General features: G+C 44.9%; 2 protein-coding genes and 1 long non-coding RNA gene across 3 annotated transcripts; 1 reads left to right on the forward strand and 2 right to left on the reverse strand.

Moving 5' to 3' along the window:
* The first annotated feature begins 1,731 nt into the window (after nucleotides 1-1,731).
* On the forward strand, nucleotides 1,732-6,372 carry gtf2a2 (general transcription factor IIA, 2). Its single transcript, XM_036135814.1, has 4 exons — nucleotides 1,732-1,899; nucleotides 3,357-3,461; nucleotides 3,538-3,664; nucleotides 6,199-6,372. Exons 1-4 carry the CDS (start codon nucleotides 1,828-1,830, stop codon nucleotides 6,222-6,224), a joined length of 330 nt encoding a protein of 109 aa, XP_035991707.1. The 5' UTR covers nucleotides 1,732-1,827; the 3' UTR covers nucleotides 6,225-6,372.
* Nucleotides 6,373-8,486: 2,114 nt separating this feature from the next.
* Nucleotides 8,487-19,199, reverse strand: LOC105919407 (zinc finger protein 395). The gene is made up of 10 exons (XM_012854715.3): nucleotides 19,088-19,199; nucleotides 13,971-14,186; nucleotides 13,510-13,628; nucleotides 13,308-13,417; nucleotides 11,185-11,387; nucleotides 11,007-11,107; nucleotides 10,408-10,645; nucleotides 9,894-9,977; nucleotides 9,146-9,216; nucleotides 8,487-9,074 (listed from the first exon to the last, which is right to left on the reverse strand). Exons 2-10 carry the CDS (start codon nucleotides 14,112-14,114, stop codon nucleotides 8,963-8,965), a joined length of 1,182 nt encoding a protein of 393 aa, XP_012710169.2. The 5' UTR covers nucleotides 14,115-14,186; nucleotides 19,088-19,199; the 3' UTR covers nucleotides 8,487-8,962.
* An 818-nt stretch (nucleotides 19,200-20,017) lies between these two features.
* Nucleotides 20,018-20,438, reverse strand: LOC118562855. Its single transcript, XR_004930837.1, has 2 exons — nucleotides 20,318-20,438; nucleotides 20,018-20,111 (listed from the first exon to the last, which is right to left on the reverse strand). It is a non-coding gene; the product is annotated as an uncharacterized LOC118562855 (long non-coding RNA).
* Between the last annotated feature and the right edge of the window lie 1,768 nt (nucleotides 20,439-22,206).

Here is a 22,206-nt window from a genome sequence, read left to right on the forward strand (position 1 = left end):
ACAGAATGTTTCTAATTTTGGCGATATTCCTGAGGTGAAAAAAGGAAACTCTGGAAACCTGTTTAATATGGGATTTAAATGACATGTCTTGGTCGAAAACAACACCAAGATTTTTAACTTTATTACCAGAGGCCAAGTTAATGCCATCCAGATTAAGTGATTGATTAAGAAGTTTATTTTTTGAGGACTCTGGTCCAAAGATTACAACTTCCTTCTTGTCAGAATTTAAATGCAGGAAATTTAAAGTCATCCAGCTTTTGATGTCAGGAAGACATGACTGCAGTTGAAGTAATTGATTGGATTCATCAGGATTTATGGATAAATATCATATCAAAATAACAGTGGAAATTAATCCCATGCTGTCAGAGACTCTTCCCGGGTCTCCCCTGGTCCTGACCCGAGTCCGGCAACAACTAAAAGCTTTTGATCTAAGTAGACGTAAAAGGAAAAATATTAAGACAAGGATGCCAACTCACTCTGGATTAAAAGTCAAGGAGAAAAAGAGAGTTTCTAAACGAGTTTTAGGAACAACAGGAGATGGAAGAAGCTGGCTGGGTTAGGTTTTGCAGCTCAGTCCAAGTTTTAGAAGCTAAACCTGCAAATCTGTCTCCTCTGGATTTATAGACAGACTTTGGGATGGAGAAAAGAATCTGGTGCGCTGAGACGCCATGACATGTAATGATGAAGCAGCTCAGACCAACAAGCAGGGACCAGACCATTAAGAGAGCTAAAAACAAGTAAAGGAATTTTAAAACGGCTGCTAAAGTGAACATGAAGTAGTTGAAGTGACGCTAAAACCGTAGTTAGGTGCTGTTGTTTACATGCAGCAGTTAAACATCAGCAGCATCCTGGACCAGCTGTAGACGTGAGAAAACGGCGTGAGGCGTTAAAACATGGATCACTGTCTCTAGACAGGAGGAGGCAGATTTCTGACAGCCGCCTCAACTGAAAGAAAGATTCATTAATCACAGCGTTGACATTTTAGTCACGTTTTAGGCTGGGGTCCATTTTTAAACCTAAACTATGATGCTGCATGGCTAAAGGAGGGCTAAAGCAGAAAAATCAAAGGAAGGAAATCAGCTGGAGCCGCTGGATTTAATGAGCATCACCTCCACTATGCTCATTAAATTAAGGACATTTAGTGCCATCCATCTGCTGTCAAAGAGACAATCAAGGAGAGACTTGACAACGACATGGTGTCAAAAGCAGCTGTGAAATCTGAAAGCACAAGTAAAACAGAGTTCCCAGAATCCATCACTAAAATATGTCCATAAAAAAACCCTAAAAGAGCAGATTCAGTGCTGTGAACACTTCCAGTCTTCATATTCACCCAGGAAGGCCTTCAGCTGGCTGTGAATAGGACAAAAACGGGAACCTGGAGATCGACTATAAGTAAAACGTACAGAGATGGAAGACAGATTTCTTTAACAAGGATTGAACCACAGTGTGTCTGAAACTGCTGCGCATCACAGCGGAGGCCAAAGTACCAATGACTCAGGATGAAGGGGCCAGTGGCAGGACTTCCACAATATATATATATATATATATATATATATATATATATATATATATATATATATATATATATATATATATATATATATATATATATATATGTAATTCCAACTAATATGGACTTTGTGCCCGTAAACATCGCCCAACCTTCTGAATTTACCTCAGGTTCCTGTTTTATTTTGAAAAGCTGAGAATCAGCAGGTCTGTCTGCGCTTTTATTGTGAAAGGCTGAAGCGGAAGTCAGTTGGTTGTGGACGCAGCAGCTAGCTAGTTCTGCGAGGTTCGGTTTAGTGCGGTCAGAACCAGAGAACCATGGCTTACCAGTTGTACCGGAACACCACGCTGGGAAACAGCCTCCAGGAAAGTCTGGACGAGCTCATTCAGGTGAATCCGGCCGAACCCGCCGAACCGGGGGTCCAGATGTGGGTCCGGAGCCCGGGGGCTAGCTAGCTGTTAGCCGCGGCTCGTTAATGTCTTTAAACGACCCGAACCGGTTTAACCAGAACCGCATCCGGACGCGATAGAACCCAGTTGATGTAAAACTGAACTATGGTCCGGTCCGGTCCGGTTCTGTTAGTGTTTCTTTTACATATGGAGATGGCTGAACAAATCTGAGACTGACTCAGACCGAACCGGGTCAAGACAGAACTTATTGTGTAGTTTTTTGGTTTCGAGTTAAACTAAAACGTACCGGTTCTGCTCGTCGGCGTGTTTGGCTCAGTTTGGATCCATCGGAACCGGACAGGCTTCCTGCAAGGTCTAAAAAAAAAGTCTAAAATATAGCAGAGCAGAAAGTTCTTGAAAGCCCAGATTCTCCTCTGGGTCTTCATTCGCTGCCGGTTCTGAAGCTGATAAATGAGCTGGAAGCGTCGAACCGGGCTGGTTCTGGTTTGGATCCATTACAAATCCCAGATTTCCAGGCGCACCAGAGACTACAGGCTGACCCAGTTCTGCTGGATCCAGTGGAGGATCTTCCGGTTCCGGCTGCAGCAGTAAAGGTCCGATGGAGGTTCAGAACCAACTCTGCAGTTCTGTTGGGTCCAAACGACCGGATCCGTGCAGAACTGCAGGAAGTCCGGTTCTGATCCCAGTTAGAACTTTGGGTCAATATTTCCTAAAAGTAAATCAGCTGATTATCGGCACACACCTGAACGGGTTCTGGGTCAGGAGGCGGTACCATCCTGGCTGGACAGAGGTCCAGAAGACCGGCACCAACAGCCAGGAGAACCCGGTTGTTCTGGGTTCTGGTTCCAATGTTGGCAGAAAATTGAGTGGAAGGAAGAAGTTCCACCAGGACCGGACCGAGGCTGCAGTCGGCGCCTCCTGGGCCCAGATGCAGCCGGCCCTGAACCAGAACCGGGCTCAGGAGGAAAGAACCCGGACTGTTGCTACATGGTCCAAAGTTCTGATCGAGGAGAAGTCCAGAACCCACGATGCTGGGCTCGGGGTGATGTCCCATCAGAACCGGGCCGCAGCGTTTGGTAGTGCGGTTCTAGTCGGACGGACTCTGGAGATGTTGGTTCTGCTCCATGAGGTCCGAGGCCCGTTCCCCCTTCACCCTCCCGGGTCCTCAGAGGTTCTGAGGTTCTGTTGGGTCAGCTCGTGACCCGACCCCTAACCGGGCCTGGTACCGGCCTCATGGAGGTCCAAACCGGTTAGTTCAGTCAGGTCCTCTCATGGTTTGGGTTCTGGTTCCTGTGGGGTCGGGTCTCCCTGACGTCAGAACCAGTATCCAGCCGGTCCTCCTGCAGAAGGTCCAGTTTGGTCCTGTGAGGGATCTCCTGTCCAGCTGCAGCGGAACCGACCCGATCTGAGAGTTCTGATGGATCCTCTGTGTTCAGACCCAGCAGATCACCCCCCAGCTGGCCCTGCAGGTTCTGCTCCAGTTCGACAAAGCCATCAACGCGGCGCTGGCCAGCCGGGTCCGGAACCGAGTCAACTTCAGGGTGAGTGAAGCTGAGCCCGACCCGGTCCGGTCCGGGCCTCAGAGCGGCGCTGATCCGGTCTCCTCTGTGTCCCCAGGGCTCGCTGAACACCTACCGGTTCTGTGACAACGTTTGGACCTTTGTTCTGAACGACGTGGAGTTCCGCGAGGTGACGGAGCTGGTGAAGGTGGACAAGGTGAAGATCGTCGCCTGTGATGGAAAGAGTGAGTGTGAGCAGAACCTCGCCGGGCCGGGCCGGTTCTGGCCGTGCTAAATGAGCCCAGAACCCAGATCAGGGTACCGCGATCGCAGCAGCTTTAGAAACCCGCTCAGGTTCTGATGAGCACCAGATCTGGACGGGTCCAGTACCAGGTTCCAGCAGCAGGGGGCAGAACCCCGGTTCTGGAGGGCGGTGTCCCGGGTCCGGCACAACTGGATCAGACGGTTCCGTCCTCAGCGTGCAGCCGGGTTCTACAGGGTTCTGCTGGTCTGATTCAGCCGTGTTGGACCTGAGACGAGTCCAGGAGGGCAGGAGTTAGACCGTGGTGCCGTAGAAGGTTCTGTAACGTTCTTTTGGTTCTAGGGTTGTGCTGTAACGTTCTAAGGTTATGCTGCAGTGTTCTAAGGTTCTGCTGTAGCGTTCTAGGCAGGGTCCGAAATTAACACTCGCCAGTCGCCAAATGCGAGTAAATTTCCCGTTTGGCGAGTGAATTTCAGAGGGCTAGCTGCCACATGGCGAGTAAATGTTTGTACCAAATAAAATAAAAATAACATAAAAATAACGAAACCCATACGATCCGTTCACAGCTCTGTCCATCCAGAGCTCAGTCTAGACCCGCCTTCTGCGGAGCTGGTTCAGCTTCTTTCACATTCAGAACCAGTCATGGCTGTACGCTGGATCAGAAAACAGATCTGCTAACCAGATACAGTCTAAAACGCCAATTAGTCTGTTTATAAGTTTCGTTCTTATTTATTCTGATTTTTTTTAACTACCTGCGCTGCGGTTCTGTGCTTCACCGCTCTTACTGCGCCTCCCCCGCCCCCTCTCGGAGCAAGGTGCTTTTATCAGCGGCCAGCCTTCAAAACGTGAATCGCTACGTTTAATGTCCTTCCACTCGTACCAAAATGTCCCAATTAAAGTCAGTAGGAGAGTCGGTAACTGTTTTTCATGCTCTTTTGTTTTTAACGACACAGAACCAGCGGTGCTTCGGTGGGCGTGGTGCGTTGCGCTTGAATTCAGGTGCGCAAAATTACGTTACATGTAACCTGTAACATCGGGGGCGCAGCGCACGAGGGTAAAATCCAGCAGCTAGATCAGCGTAAAGACGCAGCGTGGACCCTGAGTGCTTTAAGTGTTGCAGCTGAGGGGAAAATTTTGAACCATACACAGGGGCGGTTCTGAACAGGGGCCAACAGGGGCCTGTGCCCCTGTAGAACTGTTCCTGGCCCCTGTTATGGCCCCTGTACTAAAAACATGATGTTAAATTTGTTAGGATGATAAATGCTGACAAAAGATAACGTGACTGACTGGTCATTTGGATCAGTTGCATTTTTTTCGTTTATGGTTTTACCCAATAATAAAATAACAAAATAATAAAAAAATAAATATAAAAAAAATAACAATAATTAAAATCAAGCTGTTTCACATTAAGCTCCCGCTGTATTGAGAAAAGATCAGGGGTCTGCAACCTGCAGTTCCAGAGCCACAATTGGCTCTTTGGCTTACTTAATATTTTAAACGATGAAATGTTGACCTGTTAATCTGTAGTGTTTTTTATCGGCTGGATGTGAATCTGATAATTCATATTGTGTCTTTTATAATCAACTACAATATATATATTTTTTTAATTCAGGAAACAAAGATTTCTCTTCCAGGTTCCAGTCAGCCACGCCCCCAACGACGCCCCCCATAATTAACATAATTTCACTCTTAATTTTTATAAAAGTTGAGGTCTGGTCAAAATTAATATTTTGGCCGGTAAAAAATATGCCTGGCCGGTTGATTTTTACATCTACCGGCCAACTTGGCCGGTGAATAACAAAGTTAATTTCGGACACTGGTTCTAGGGTTGTGCTGCAGCGTTCTTTTCATTCTAAGGTTCTGCTGCAGCGTTCTAAGGTTCTGCTGTAACGTTCTAGGGTTGTGCTGTAACGTTCTAAGGTTATGCTGCAGTGTTCTAAGGTTCTGCTGTAACGTTCTAAGGTTGTGTTGTAGCGTTCTAGGGTTGTGCTGCAGCGTTCTTTTCATTCTAAGGTTCTGCTGCAGCGTTCTAAGGTTGTGCTGCAGCGTTCTTTTCATTCTAAGGTTGTGCTGCAGTGTTCTAAGGTTCTGCTGTAGCGTTCTAGGGTTGTGCGGTAGCGTTCTAAGGTTGTGCTGCAGTGTTCTAAGGTTGTTTTGTAACGTTCTAAGGCTGTGCTGTAATGTTCTAACGTTGTTTTGTAATGTTCTAAGGTTGTGCTGCAGCGTTCTAAGGTTGTTTTGTAATTTTCTAGGTTTGTGCTGTAGAGTTCTAAGGTTGTGCTGCAGCGTTCTAAGGTTATGCTGCAGCGTTCTTTTCATTCTAAGGTTGTGCTGCAGTGTTCTAAGGTTCTGCTGCAGTGTTCTAAGGTTGTGCTGCAGCGTTCTAGGGTTGTGCTGTAACGTTCTAAGGTTATGCTGCAGCGTTCTAAGGTTATGCTGCAGCGTTCTTTTCATTCTAAGGTTGTGCTGCAGTGTTCTAAGGTTGTTTTGTAACGTTCTCCGTGTTCTCTTCCTCAGACTCGGGGTCCAACGCCGCAGAGTGACGTTCTCCAGCAGCTGCACTGTACATATAACTTATCCTCTGGCGCTGACTCAGCGTGTGTCTGTGTGTGTTTTCTACTCAGCAGGTGTGTTCAGGTGTGTTCAGGTTGTTCTGTCGTCTTTATTAATAAAAGCTGACGCCGAGCTGCAGAGACTCTGCTGTCCTCTTTGACCGGATAATAATTCAATAACAATATTTATTTATAAATGATAGAAAAAAGGATCAATAAAAGTTCAGTAGAATAAAGTTTTCCTTCTTTATGCATTCTATCATGTAGGTTAATATTACATCAGTACATTCTCCCAACCAATCACAACGCAGACCCAGGAACCAAGCTCCGCCCCCTTCAGAGAGTTCAGCAAAACAACATAAAATGTTCAGGGCTGCACCTAAAATATGTTTTGAATTGTTGATAATTATGGATCTAGATGCTTTTTTTCTATATCTTCCAGTGCTAGCTGCAAACGAGCAGAACACAAAGTTGTGGTTTAATAAGCAAATTCTCCTGTTAACACATTTAGAACCCATTTATTCAAACAAAGATCGGCCCAAATCCGCTTCTCATTGCTAACAATAGACTTTTTTTATCAAGCCCAAAAGAATTTGCCATCATCTAAATCAGGAAATGAGTTAAAACCCTTTTAAAGTTTTAGATAGTAATATGGTCTTTATTGTCATTGAGACAAGCTTTCTGCATTTAACCCATCCCTTGGGGAGATCTACGGTATTGCAGCGGATTTAATAGCATTTAATAACCTTTGATATTTTTAATTTAAGTCTGAACGCTAAATCGGCTTCTGTCACATGTTCATAGCTGGTGACCCGAAAGTTTTAAATAATTATTGACCATTTTCAAAACTTTGTGTCTTTATCTAAAAAAAAAAAACATGGAATCTTTAATAAATGCATTTGAAATATTTTTTTTTAGTCCAACATTCTATGAGTTCCCGTCAGGCTTTAGGAACCGCGATAGAACCATAACAGCAACGCTGAAGATAATCAGCAATACCTCGACAATAAGCAACGTTGGGAAGCGCTTCTCACTGATTGGTCAAAAGCCTTTGACTCTGTAAACTACATTTTACTCAGACTGATCAATGCTGGATTTTTACTGATCAATGCTGGATCATCTAAAAGGCAGCGATCTGTAATTATCTCCCTGATGGGTCCCAATGTGATAAATCAGATAATAATATTAATATAATATTCTCAGTAACTAAAGAGTGGCCCCAAGGCTGTTTTGGGACAATGTTGGACACCAATGAGCATTCTATGCTGATTATATGATTATCTATCAGTGTCTCTACATTACAAAATGCTTTTATTAGTTCAGATCATGTTTCTACAACTGGATCTTAATTTAAATGCACATAAGAGCAAGTTGATGCTACTCTCCAGAAAAAAGAGCAATCACTTTTCAATCAGCAGAAATAGTTTAATCTTTTAAATATCTAGGTATTTTAATTGATGACAATCTAAGTTTTAAAGGACAGGTTGAACGTTTGGTTAGAAAACTGACTGAAAATTAACTTTTTTTTTTTTTTAGAAATGTTTTTGTTTCAAGGCAAAAAGGAAACTTGTTGCTGCAACATCTACAGCCATTCTGGGTTACAGTGACCTCGTTAATATGCATCATTAATAATCTACTGGACGGTTTATCACAAACTGTAAGCCTGGCACACCACTGTGAACTTATTTAATTTATGTTCATAAATATATATTCTACATCTGCTCCCCTCATATCTGAATATATTGAGCCAAAATAGTTTTACGCTCAGATTCTGTCTGACCCATTTCAGGGTTCTGCCCCCACAACATGGAAGTTTACAAAAAGACTGGAAATTAAAGGTACTGGTTCCAATACGCCGGTTCAAACCTGCTGAAAGGTTTAGAAAAGTTTTAAAATAGTTTTATGAAATTGTAAAGTACTGAATGTGATTAAGGCGGCCATCTTGGCCAGGACTGCCTTGAAAAAGAGATCAGTAACTCAGTGGGACTTTCCTGGTTAAATAAAATTTTACTCGTCCTTTTCCTGCACAAAACCTCATTAAAATATTTCATGTTAGTATTTTCTGGAGCAGAAGAAAAATCTAATTTTTTGGTTTAATTGTAATTTATTTTGTTAAATTTTTTCTGCTCTTTGGGTTCTGACAATTTTAGCCGTTGCTCCAAAGTTTGGGCCCCTGCCCTGCAGGCTGCCGGGTTCTGGGAGGTTCTGGGATGAGCTTGCAGTGGGTCAGTGTTCAACGCGGCCACCAAGAGGACACCTTCACCTCCAGTTTATTAATACGTCACAATTTACATGGTTTAGAAACAGAAAACGTCATAAATCAGTCTGATTGTGAGGAAACAGACTCAGACCTACAAACACGACGGACCTCCAGATCCTGGAGGACGTGGAGACGGTTCCTCTGAGGAGAACATGATTTTATCACATCAGAAGCGAGACGATGCATGGCAACACTTTTCCATATAACAAGTTTTTAATGGCTAAAACATTTAATGAACCGAAGCTGAAATAAAAAGGTTTGGCACGTCTCCTGGATGCAGATCTTCTGCAGCTTCAAGCGAAGGAGAGAAATTCCTCCCCGATGATCCAGACTGTGGGACGGCTTGGAGACGCTCCTCAGTTCAGTCGTCAGCTGAGGACAGTCTGGGAAACGCCTTGAAGGCCAAAGAAGGTAAAAACCGGCAGCAAGAGGAGCAAAAACCGGCAGCAAGAGGAGCCCGTCTCCTGGGTCAGTCCAGGAAGCGCTGGCAGGCCTTCTTCCAGCGGCACGCCGTGCACCACAGCTCCCGATGCTCGATGCCGTAAACTTTCCGACACTTCTTGGCCTCGCTTCGAATCCTCCTGACAAACGGACACAGCAGTGAGAAAGCTGCAGGGCCCCTGAAGGGCCCGGTGCGTACAGCAGCACTGACCTGCAGGGGGCGCTCTGGTGCTGCAGCCACTGCTCGCCCACGCTGACTGATCGCACCCGGACCGCCGCTCCCTGCGGAGGAGAGGAGGTCAGCTTCCTGCCAGAACTTCACAGAATCACCTGAGACGGGTCCAGGTGTCTGCAGCTCTCCTCCAGCTCCACCTGCCCGCCTGCAGGTGGCGCTGCTGCACCGAATAAACTCAACAATACATCAGGAAGAAGAGCAGCTTGCTGTTAAAATCCAGCTGGAAACGACCCAAATCAGACCCATCAGAACCAGAACCGACTGCAGAGAATCCAGGAAGCCTTCAGACTGAAAGTCCTGGACTTTTCAACTGGACCCGAACCATACAGTTTGTTGTTTGCTGGGCTCTGATCCAGAGAGAACAGAACACCCGTGTTTTTAACCAGCAGAACTGAACGGGTTCTGGTTCCAGTTTTCAGACCGACCCAGACCGTTAACCCCCCGCAGATATCTGGATGGCAGATATCTGCGGGCTCCGTGCAGAGCGGCAGGAAGTTTAAATAAAGAAGCAAGATTCACTTTTTTAATCCAATACAGTTAAAGGTTCTGAGTCTGGAGATGAGAAATGACTCCCTGACCCAAACCCTGTCTGCTCGGGTTATATTTAAACATTAAGCTGAAGGAACAAGAAGGTGGAGGATGTTCTGGATGAAGGTCACTGGCAGCTCCAACACCAGAACTGGGTTCTTCACAGACCCAGAGGACACACGTTTCACTGTCTTACCTGTCTGCTGCATGTGGTGGGCGGGGCTGTCACCCGGCATGAGGCGGAAGCTCCAGGTGAAACCACATGACTCGGGGGCGGAGCCTAAAGCAGAGTGGAAAAAGTTTTAATACCCATAAAAAGATGAAAAATATGAACCATCTGCTGAGCAGTTATAGTTTAGACTAAATATCCAGTTAACGGCATTAACGAGCTGCCAGTCGTTAACGAGCTGCCAGTGGTTAACGAGCTGCCAGTCAATGAGCTGCCCGTCGTTAACGAACTACCAGTGGTTAACGAGCTGCTGGTCGTTAACGAGCCGCCAGTCATTAACGAGCTGCCCGTCGTTAACGAGCTGCCAGTCGTTAACGAGCTGCCAGTCGTTAACGAGCTGCCAGTCAATGAGCTGCCCGTCGTTAACGAGCCGCCAGTCATTAACGAGCTGCCCGTTGTAAACTAGCTACCAGTCGTTAACGAGCTGCCAGTCAATGAGCTGCCAGTCGATAACGAGCTACCTGTGAGAAGCCCCGCCTACCTGGTAGGAGTGCTCTGATTGGACCTGCCAGATGCTGCTACAAGGGGAAGGGGCAGAGCGACTGAGAGTGCTGCAGCTGGGAGGAGATGGAGATGAGGGAGGAGAGGGGGGGGAGGAGGTGGGGCCACACTGGGGAGCAGAGGGAGGAGACTGCTGGAGCGGCCCGTCCCATTGGTTGATCTCGGAGTAATAAAAGTCCTCCTCACTGCGAGAGCATCGCTCATGTTCGCCGCCGTGGCTGAAACACAGAGGTCACAGGTCAACTGTTATTGTAACTGAATCAATCATATGTTGGTAACACAGAAAGGAACCATTTTATTTATATTAAATAACACTTTAATAAACACTGGAGGAGACAGGTGGAGACACCTGGACCAGCTCGGGTCCAGATTTCTGATTTAGGGCAGAAAGAAGTCTCTGATTCCTGCAGATCCAGTTTGCTAAACTATATAAACTAAAACATTTGGATATTTTTAAGCTCAGGCGTCCATGAAGAGGCATCAGGTCTCACTGCTGCCAGTAGCAGCGATGGATCAGCAGCAAGAGAATGAACCTGTTCTGAGTGCAGCAGGTGTCTCTGTCGGACAGGTGAGCCTTACCACAGGTGCGTCGTCCTGATGTGACGTTTAATTCCCACCAGGGAGGTCAGCACCTTCCCGCAGCTCGGCCACAGACACCGGTACGCCACCTTCAGCGAGTTCTGAGCAGCAAAATGGACCGTCACCGCCTGACCGCTGACATTTTGTCCCTGCCTGGCCACCATACAACCCAGCTCACCCTGCGTTTCCGAGGAGCCGGTTCTTCAAACAGAACCTGGTCCAGCTCCATGTCCAGGCCCTCATCAGGGGGCGTGGCCGACCTGCCGTTGGCCTCGGCTGCTGGCGAGGGGGGGCCGGGGCTCCTGGGGCCGCGGTCGACGCTCCAGTAGCCGCTGCTGCTGCTGTCTGAGAGCTCGACGGTGCCAGAGTCCGTCCAAGGAGCTGCAGCGTCAAAAGTATGGAGAACCCAGAAAATAAAGATTCTCATCATGTTTATGGTTAAAGGAGCGTCAGAAAATATAATAAACACCATCAAATTAACGGATTAATGGTCATCTGGTGTCTGCACTTTATGTTTAATCAATAGTGTAACCTGGTGTTGGTTATTTTGTTTCTCGACGCGGTTAAAACAGCTCAGGGTCTCATTTATAAAGCTTGCGTTGCACAAAGTGGGGCCTTAAAAGCGCGTAAGTCGCTTTGCAGGCAAAATTTGGGATTTATTTATTTTTAAACGATGGTAAAATATGCGGTACTCGCAGCAGCTCTGACCCAGGCTGCGCTCATTTTGGAGACGGGGAATCTGGCGACGCAGATGGTGAACTGCAGATAAACTGCATCATGATTCCTCTCAGACGTTCAATTTCCCCCAAATCAGACTTTAGTCATAGATCGACTTTATCATCAGCATTCAGTTATTCGTGCTGGCGCTGATGACACATAACTACTCATAAGCACTCCTCACATAAATAAAAGAATCTGAGATAAAGTCTGCACAACATCGGGGTTCTCCACCATCACATAATCACCTGTTCCCCAGAATACTGTGACAAGGTGTGCAGGGATCACTGTAACTGCTGGATTTTCACATTTAATAAACTCTTCTCTGTGATTTATTCTTTTGCTTTTTTTCTGTGGTTGCCATTTCACCATGATGAAAAATGATCTGCTGACCCATTTTAATCCTCATTAACAGTCATGAGGCGATTTTCATCATTTCTGGCGTGTAGAGGGCAGAACCTGAGGAGGGACCCGGTACACAAACATTCAGGTGAAGCTGTGATCCATAAGGAACAATCACATGCTGGAGTGCGTGGTTTTATAAATCTGTTGGCTTTCTTGGCTGGTTTAAATCTGATCTGTTTGACAGATTCCAGTTTGTTCATGTTAATAATAAATCTTCCTCAAACTCTAGGGTCACCTGTGGAGTACCACAGGGTTCAGTCCTTGGACCAATTCTATTTACTATATATATGCTTCCGATTGGCAAAATTATCAGACAGCATGGGATTAATTTCCACTGTTATGCTGATGACACTCAGCTATATTTATCCATAAATCCTGATGAATCCAATCAGTTACTTCGACTGCAGTCATGTCTTCACTTTTTCTGGATGACATTAATTCGGCCTCCAGTAATTAAGTAAACCTTGGTGTAATTTTTGACCAGAACATGCCATTTAAATTTCTGAAACAGGTTTCTAGGATTTCTTTCCTTCACCTCTGGAATATTGGTCAAATTAGCATATCCCACCGGCCAGTGATGCTGAAAATACCACCCAGACTGCTGCGTCGCAGATGCTCTAATCAGCGCTTCCACAGCTCCTTCCTCCCAGCTGCAGTCAGACTCTAATCTCTGCTGCTCCCAGCAGACGCTGTTTGCATCCTGCTGATGACTGCGCTGGTTCTGATCCAATCAGGAATCATTTACACGGCCTCTTAGATGCTAAAGTCCATTTGCACTTATCTACCTTAAGGTGCTGCTCTACAAGCATGCATATTATATATTATCTCTTATTGTTCTGTAAACAGGCTGCTGTTTTCCCACTGTTTAACTTGAATAGTTCCTATTTTTTACCTGGATATGCCATATTATCAATAATTGTGCAATATTTACTTTTATTTTTGGCCTTTTGATGAAGCTCATTCTCTACTGCTTTAAAACTAACATTCTATCTTGTTTTTATATTCCTATAAATATTGTGTAACTGTGGTTTTTTCCACTGTCACACCTGAATTTCCCCTTTGTGGACAATAAAGGGAATTTCTTTTCTTGCATCATTGTTGACAGCTGAAGTTTTTAGTTTTGTGTCATTTTTGGTGCAACTTTCTGGCTCCATCTTTCTTCTTCTTCTTGTTGTTTACCTGCGGTTGCTCTGTGGGCGGAGCTCTGCGGCGGAGGACTGCAGGACAGACTGCTGAGCACCATGGCTGCCATCAGCTCGTCCATGTCCACCTCCTGCTGAGCGGGGCAACTGCAGAGAGCCGTATGGGTGTGAGGCTCATTGCTGGTAATCAGCAAACAACAAACAGAAGGGGGGGTGGGGGTGGGGGGGGTGGGGCTGACCTTCTGGGGACGTCGATGCAGGAGGAGATGGATCTGCTGCAGGATGGAGATGCTGAGGATGCGGGCTGGGCTACGGCGTCGCTCTGAGGGTCACCTGCTCCTCCACACTGAAAGTACACCTGAGAGAGAATGCAGCACTGTGATTGGCTCTGACAGCTGTCAATCAATCCCCGCCTTCTCATCTTCATCAGACAGAAAACAAACTGACTCTGGGATTTTCCTCTCATTGTGATTATTCCCAGCAGGTACCTGAAGTACACATGGTGTGTTTAGTGTCCCAACAGAAACTCTTTAATGGATGCATCGTGTCTTTAACAGCACAGACAAAAAGCTTAACTGGTGGAGTCAGATCATTTTCCCCTCAGTGAGGAACCATTTACAGCATTCTGATGGTGAAGTACCAGCTACTTTTGGAAGACGGGGGTGAGGATGACAGAAACGAGCATCTTTCCTCCTCTCACCTTCAGATCGCTGTGGCCTCGGATTCTGCTGATGCCTTGTTGTCCCGTCGCCACAGCGGTGCTGCTCTGGTGCGTCAGCGGACAGGGGGAGCACACCAGCGCTCCGAACGGCGAGCGTTTCCCCAGACGGCTGTTGGGCATCATGTCTGCAGAGGTCAACCAGCAGCTGCTGAAGTCCCTTCATCAAACCCTGACGGCCTTCAGGTTGTTCCCACACTAAGAAGCACGGATAATACGAGTCTACAGTTACAGCGGGAGTCAGAATAAAACATTAAAAACCAAACATCGGATTTTAGAGCCAGAACACCTAAAAATATTGAATGTAAAAAAAGTATTGCAAACAACCTTTCTGCTGTTTTTCAAACTTTGAGGCCATTTTAAATACAGAAGAGACTCTGCAGTCTACAACAGGAAGACGCGACCATATATGGGTAATGATGGCGTTGGGAACCACAGCCGTCAACAAGTAACGGACCAAAAAATACCTTTCTAACAGGACTGTGTGTGGCAGCTTAGTGACGACACAAAAAAACGACAAAGTGAAGACTCTTAGTTTAAACAAAGATCCTCTATGCAGCAGAAGCTCTAAGAAAGTGAGCAGGTGAAGAGGGCGGGGCCTGAGGAGTCTGGGGACATTTCCCCCTCAGGGTCAGAGCCTCCAGCAGGGAGTCAACAGCCAGACCGCCACGGTCACTGCAGGTGTGTTTTTTACAGGTGAGAGTCTGTCATTCCATCCGTTGTCTATAGTTTATCTGTGATCGCGTCACAGGGCAACAGGTCCAGGTCAGAAATGTGGTTTGCCTTTTTAATTTTGTGTCTGCAGTTCATATAAAGCATTGGCTGATTTCTGTAGACCACATTAAATCGTAGTCTCCCACTTTTTTACACGTCTACTCCTGATAATCCTCAGTATCTGAGCCAAATGAAGCAGGCGCGCCTGCAGCTGCTGTCTGACCAGCTTTTAACTTCCCCTACATGTGAAAAACGGGGAATTACGGCACATTCTGCTTAGTTTGCTGTTTAGTCACACTAAACCCTTAATTCTCTTGCAATACAGCATCTTTCTCAGAGTTACGCTGCTCTCCCATGTCAGAGATGCTGTCCTGACATCTCAGAGTGTTTGTTACTAAATATAAGGTTGTAAAAACCTTATTTTTAGAAAGTGAGTGATTTCAGCTGTTCCCTAATCAGGGGATCAGCTGGTTTTACTGATGGTTTAACTGATGGTTTAACTGATGGTTTAACTGATGGTTTAACTGATGGTTTTACTGATGGTTTTACTGATGGTTTTACTGATGGTTTAACTGATGGTTTAACTGATGGTTTTACTGATGGTTTTACTGATGGTTTTACTGATGGTTTAACTGATGGTTTTACTGATGGTTTTACTGATGGTTTAACTGATGGTTTAACTGATGGTTTTACTGATGGTTTAACTGATGGTTTAACTGATGGTTTTACTGATGGTTTAACTGATGGTTTTACTGATGGTTTAACTGATGGTTTAACTGATGGTTTTACTGATGGTTTAACTGATGGTTTTACTGATGGTTTAACTGATGGTTTTACTGATGGTTTAACTGATGGTTTTACTGATGGTTTAACTGATGGTTTAACTGATGGTTTAACTGATGGTTTTACTGATGGTTTAACTGATGGTTTTACTGATGGTTTAACTGATGGTTTTACTGATGGTTTTACTGATGGTTTAACTGATGGTTTTACTGATGGTTTTACTGATGGTTTAACTGATGGTTTTACTGATGGTTTAACTGATGGTTTAACTGATGGTTTTACTGATGGTTTAACTGATGGTTTAACTGATGGTTTTACTGATGGTTTAACTGATGGTTTTACTGATGGTTTAACTGATGGTTTTACTGATGGTTTAACTGATGGTTTAACTGATGGTTTAACTGATGGTTTTACTGATGGTTTAACTGATGGTTTTACTGATGGTTTAACTGATGGTTTAACTGATGGTTTTACTGATGGTTTAACTGATGGTTTAACTGATGGTTTTACTGATGGCCTTCCTGACTCAGCCAGGATCTGGACCCTGTATGAAACACTGCCGCCCTGCTACAGCAGCGCATCAGAAAGCTTTGGTTGCACCCTTAAACCAGAACCAGGCCGAGTACGCCGCTACAAACCGCCGTCTAGTTCCATCCTGGGCAATAAAGCTGGTTCTGATCCAGACAGCCAGGGCTGATCACCTGCTGGGCCTGAACTCTTTGCAGTCAAAGCCCTGTTCTGAATCCACTAGGGGCTCCAGACATCCTAGAACCCGGTACCAGGAGAGGTCCGGCCAGCCAGGAGGTACCTGAGAACAGACAGATCTGCTAAGGCTACGGTTCCTCCAGCCTGGACGGACTTACGGTGCCGACACCAAGGAGCATCCCGTACAGCTACATGATGTTTATGTGGAGAAAAGTGAGACTTCCAGCTGCTTCTATTCTCTGCTGAAGTGCTTTACACAAGCCCTGCATGGTTTCCTGCTAGAAAGGGTTCTGGTAACCCAGCTGTTGTCTGAAGGCTTCCTGCACGTCTGTTCTCAAGAACTTCCCAGAACCTTTTTAGCTAACAAAGCCTTTTTTGCCTGGGTAGCTAGTTTTTACTTTGGAGCTCCTAAGCTGGGCCCTTTATGCAGTTCTCCAGCCAGGAAGCAGTTAAAAGCTGTGAAATCAGAGCAAAACAGCAATAATCTCAGTTTAGTTCCCTCAGTGGTGATTTAAAGGCTGCAGACTGGATTTAAACTGGGCTGATCCAAACTCCCAGCTGAGCAGAACTCAGAATTACAGCCTGCTATGTGGTTCATGATCTTTTAAATGCATCAAACTCTTAAATAGAAATAAAACTAGCATCAGTTTATCCGGGGTCGGGTCGTGGGGGTAGCAGCTTCGGTAGGGAAGCCCAGACGTCCCTCTCCCCAGCCACTTGGGCCAGCTCCTCAGGAGGAATCCCAAGGCGTTCCCAGCAGAGAGACATAGTCCCTCCAGCGTGTCCTGGGTCTTCCCCTGGGCCTCCTCCCGGTGGGACGTGCCCGGAACACCTCACCAGGGAGGCGTCCAGGAGGCATCCTGACCAGATGCCCGAGCCACCTCAACTGGCTCCTCTCGACGTGGAGGAGCAGCGGCTCTACTCTGAGTCCTCCCCGGATGACTGAGCTCCTCACCCTATCTCTAAGGGAGAGCCCAGACACACTACGGAGAAAACTCATTTCAGCCGCTTGGATCCGGGATCTCGTTCTTTCTGCCACGACCCAAAGCTCGTGACCATAGATGAGGGTAGGAACGTAGATCGACCGGTAAATCGAGAGCTTGGCCTTTTGGCTCAGCTCCACACAAACTGATCACCTGAGAATGATCGACAATTCTGGGTGGTTCTGGTCGCTTTAATCTGGATCTCAGAACATTAATGGTGTAGAAAATGCTAACTTTGATTAAAATCTCTAGAAATGGTCTTAATGAGAACATTTCTCTCAGTCTCTGTCTCTGTTGAGACGCTGAAAGCATTTTTACTACAGTTGGTAGATTTTCTTGCTGCCTTGACAACAAACTGATGCTCAGCGTGGCCGCCTGGGTCCAAACAAAGACCCAGAACTCCCTGAAGTTAACAGAAGCCATGACCTGCAGAGAAGTACAAACCGCTGGAGACGTTCAACCAGCGAGAAATATTCAGCATATATTCGTCTCACTACGAAGCTCCTCCTCTCATTTAGGGTCCATCCAGAATGTTCTACCTTCCAGCCAGGTCCGTTTCAGGCTAGATCTCTACCTGCTGTAGTCTAACTTGGACATGCTTCCTGAAAAGAGATCTGAGTAACAATACTGTGGTTTAATGGAGCATCCTGGGTTCATTAAAGAGAGCTTTTAAATCTGTGGGTAGGGTGCCGGTTTGTGGGGCCTCCACCTGGACACAGGCACCATTATACTGCCCTCCTCCTCCTCCTCTTCCTCCTCCTCCTCCTCCTCCTGGTGAGCTCCTGCTAGAGCTGCTGCTGACATGTTTAGCACTAATTTCATCTTGTTGGGCGTTGATGTCCAAGATTATTACACAAGAAACATCTTCTGCTTGCCTTCTTTCTTTCACATGTTCCGTTTCTTCAGATTTCTCCACTTCAGCACATGAATGTAAATATTGTGATCTGCTAACATGAACAGAGCTGAAATATGTATATTCCACATAAATATGTCAGGGTTTATAAAGGTTCTTCCCATGAGGTTCCTGTGGGGCTCCAGAGCCGCCGTCCTCCAGCTTAGATGTTCCTGCTCCAACACCCAGAACCAGATGGACGCCTGGTTGGAGCAGGGATGCAGATAAAGCTGCAGGGAGGTAGCTCCCAACGAGCCGCGGCCCTGCTGTAGGTTTCCTGTGGGAACGACTCCTTGGTAGGAATGTAGTTCATCAGGAGGAGAACCCAGAAGGAGGAGGAATCACTTCAATGAATCACTTCAGTGATTCATTGAAGTGATTCAGTGATCTTTAATATCACAGACAACGAACTTTGTCTCTGTAACCTGCTCTAACTGAACCTGACCTTCTCTCAGAGGAACCACCACTCAGGTTCTGGTGGTTCTCTGGTCCAGCCTTTCTGCTCCTGGGCTCAGAAAAGCGACCTTCTGCTGCTGCAGACAGATCCAAGCAGCTTGGGCTCACACCAACCCAAACATGCTGACGACCAGCACCTCTCCTCTGTCTTAATGCTCCTGAGGATCACCTGAGGATCACCTGGGAACTCAGCAACAACCTGGCTGACAGTCCAGCAAGTTCCAACACCAAACATTGAGATGTTCCCAGAACCAGAACCACATCCATGGACCCAGCAAGGAGATCTCCACCAGCTCAACCCATAAAACCGAACAGTTTGGCTCAAACAGGCCTGAAGCATGAGAACACACACCTCCACCTGCAGCTGCCAGCCAATCACAGCCTTGCAGCCCTCCACAATAAGAGCCTGTTGTTAACATGGAAACACAGCAGTAGTTTGCAGCCTTTAAACTTTTCCTCTGCAGGAAGAAGTTTTTCTGCACAAACGGAAGAAATAAAAACAGGAAAGGAGCAGAAAAGCACCGGAAGCGGCGAAGAAAAGCTTCCTGCCAGCAGCAGGAGCCTACCTGCAGCCTGAAGCTCCACCACAAACACGCAGGACCTGCAGCGGCTCTGGGATCCAGACTCAATGAGAGCCAGCCTCTGTGGCTGCAGGGAGGGACCGGACCCCAGCAGAACCCGGACCGGATCACACTGGACCGGACCGGACCGGACCGGACCGGAGGAGGCGATGTGGAGACGAGGTGACCGAGAAAACATGAGGATGAACAGCAGCTGTTTAACTAGTTAGTTAGTTAGTTAGTTAGTTAGTTAGTTCTGTAAATGGATCAACAGCAACTCTGTGAACAATACATTCTGCTTTATGTGAAGCTGAAACCATAGAGTCTGACGTCATCGTCTGTTACCATAACAACAGCGCACATAAATATGATCATGCATTAATGATTTAATAAATTAAACGTTTTTTTTTTTTTTTTTTACCAAACTACAGAACGGAACTCTGGGCCGTCAACACCGGATCATCAGAACCAGGGTTCGGCATCCCGATCCCTGGTTCTGATCCGCTCCTGGTTTTCCCGCCGGTCCCTGGTCATTTTCCTACCGTGTAGTAAACAAGGTAAGCACGTGACGCAGAGCATGACGTTGATTGGCGGAGGAGCGCGCATGCGCACTGCGCCTTTAGTGTAGAGTGTAGTATTCAGTCAGATCTAGTATTTAACTCTGAGCTGGAAATAAACCGCAGAGCTGCAAACATGTTTCAGAGAGAGGAAGCAGGAGCTGCACATGGTGACAGGGAGCAACCCAGAGGAGGGAACAATGGAGAACAGAGGGGGGAACAGAGGGAACAACAGAGGAGGGAACAATGGAGAACAGAGGGAACAGGGGGGGCAGAGGGGGGGGGACGACAATGGAGGGAACTCTGCAGATAACAGAGAGCAAACTGCTGCCTGCTGCAGTCCCTGGATGTAAACTTCTTCTTCTTCTTCTTCTTCTTCTTTTTTATGGCGGTTGGCAAGCAACTTTTAGATGTGCATTACCGCCATCTACTGGAATGGAGTGTGGATCGGGACGCTAACTTTAAACACCCCCCTCAAAGCAAAACAAAAAACAACTTATATCTTTTCTATCAATTTAGTTTTCTTGAGATAATTAATTAAATAACTTATATCTTTAGAAGTAGAAATTTTTCCTAAAATATCTTGTAAATTTAACTGTAATTTATTTTCTTGTAACCGACTAACTAATTTCCTTCTCTCAACAGAATATTTTGTACAGAACAACAAAACATGTTTTACCGTCTCTTCTTGACCACAAAAATCACAACTTCCATTTCGATGTTTTCCTATTTTAAATAAATTACTGTTTAACCTTGTATGTCCAAAACGCAACCTAGATATTACTGTTTCCTCCTTTCTATTTCGTTCTGTTCTCCTCATTGCACCAACTTTTCTTTGAATACTGTACAGCCATCTACCAGTTCTATCTTCCTCCCACTGTCTCTGCCATCTTTCCTTAACCTTTTGTTTAATAATAGATTTGATTTCTTCTTTACTAAATGGAACTAATATATCAATAACACTATATTTTGAAGCTTGTTTTGCATATTTATCTGCCAACTCATTCCCTCTTATTCCTATATGTGACGGTATCCATGTAAATATAACTAATAAACCCATTGCTTGAATTCTATAAGTTATTAACTGAATTTCTAATAAAAGATCCGGTCTACTAATAGCGTGATTATTTTTCAATGAATATAATGAAGAACTTGAATCAGAACAGACTATGCTTCTTAATGGACGGACTTCCTCAATCCATCCTAAAGCTAAAATGATTCCCATCATCTCTCCAGTATAAACTGATACTCCATCAGTAATTCTTTTACATTTTTTAACTCTGAATTCTGGAACAATGAAAGACACACCATTACTGCTATTTGAGTTTTTAGATGCATCTGTAAAAACTTGAACATATCCATAGTACTTATTATCTAAATATGATTGAATCAAATGTGGATCTGAAATGTTTTCTCCTTTCCTTTTCTCCAACAAAGTCAAATCAACAACATTATTATGAAATAGAGACGGGTAAACTGGCGAAAGAGGAACTGTTTGACTAATATTTATATCAGAAAAACCAAAATCTTTTATAATATTTTCTATCTCCCATCCAAAAGAATTTAATTTCTTCTTTTCTTTTTCCCAACTAGATTTTAAAATTTCTTGACATGGATGATTTCCATCATGGCCCTTTAAATTACACCAATAAGTGGTCTTTAACTGTAGTCTTCTAAGATTAAGTGGCATCTCTCCCATTTCTATTAACAAGGCTGAAGTTGGAGTTGTTCTGACGGCTCCTGTACATAACCTCAAGGCTTGATACTGAATACTATCTAATTTTTTTAAAAGTGTTTCTGATGCTGATCCAAATACAATACTTCCATAATCAAATACAGACCTTATTAACCCAGTATATATTGATTTCAATGCCTTCCTCTCAGCACCCCATTCACTTCCCACCAAACACCTCATTACATTTAAAACTCTCTTACACTTATTCATTACTTTTTGAATATGATTTTTCCAAGTAAGTTTTTCATCCAACCATAAACCCAAAAATTTAAATTCCCTTACCCTTTCTAATTCATGATTATATATTTGCAGTTTTAAATCTTCAGTTACTTTCTTCCTTGTAAAAAATAAAGTCTTTGTTTTATCTATAGAAATTTTAAACCCCCATTTAAATGACCATTCTTCTATAATACTAATTGCTTCTTGTATCTTTTTAACAATGAACTTTAAATTTTTCCCCCTCTTCCATATTGCTCCATCATCAGCAAATAAAGAACACCCCATTCCACTTTCCAAATTGTCAAACATATCATTAATCATAATAGAAAAAAACAAAGGACTCACTATACTTCCCTGAGGTGTACCATTCTCCACAAAAAACTTTTCTGACAATTGTTGTCCTATTCTTACTTGTATTGATCTATCTTGTAAAAAATCTTTTATCCAATAAAACATTGATCCATTAATTCCCATTTTTTTCAATTTAATTAACAGTCCATCTTTCCACATCATATCATAAGCTTTCTCTATATCAAAGAAAACAGCCACTACACTCTCCTTGTTAACTTGCCCTTTTCTGATTTCATGTTCTAAACAAAGTAAAGGATCCATAG

Source organism: Fundulus heteroclitus, chromosome 4 (genome assembly GCF_011125445.2).
Source record: "Fundulus heteroclitus isolate FHET01 chromosome 4, MU-UCD_Fhet_4.1, whole genome shotgun sequence".
In the NCBI taxonomy this organism is placed as follows: Eukaryota; Metazoa; Chordata; class Actinopteri; order Cyprinodontiformes; family Fundulidae; genus Fundulus; species Fundulus heteroclitus.

Excerpts from the sequence above, each read along its gene's own strand:
- gtf2a2 (XM_036135814.1), top strand. The coding sequence starts at position 1,828 with ATGGCTTACCAGTTGTACCGGAACACCACGCTGGGAAACAGCCTCCAG. Across the intron at positions 3,462-3,537 it reads GGAACCGAGTCAACTTCAGG|GGCTCGCTGAACACCTACCG; the intron begins GTGAGTGAAGCT and ends CTGTGTCCCCAG. Across the intron at positions 3,665-6,198 it reads CGTCGCCTGTGATGGAAAGA|ACTCGGGGTCCAACGCCGCA; the intron begins GTGAGTGTGAGC and ends TCTCTTCCTCAG.
- LOC105919407 (XM_012854715.3), bottom strand. The coding sequence starts at position 14,114 with ATGATGCCCAACAGCCGTCTGGGGAAACGCTCGCCGTTCGGAGCGCTG. Across the intron at positions 13,418-13,509 it reads TGCATCGACGTCCCCAGAAG|TTGCCCCGCTCAGCAGGAGG; the intron begins GTCAGCCCCACC and ends GGCTCTCTGCAG. Across the intron at positions 10,646-11,006 it reads ATCAGGACGACGCACCTGTG|CCACGGCGGCGAACATGAGC; the intron begins GTAAGGCTCACC and ends TCTGTGTTTCAG.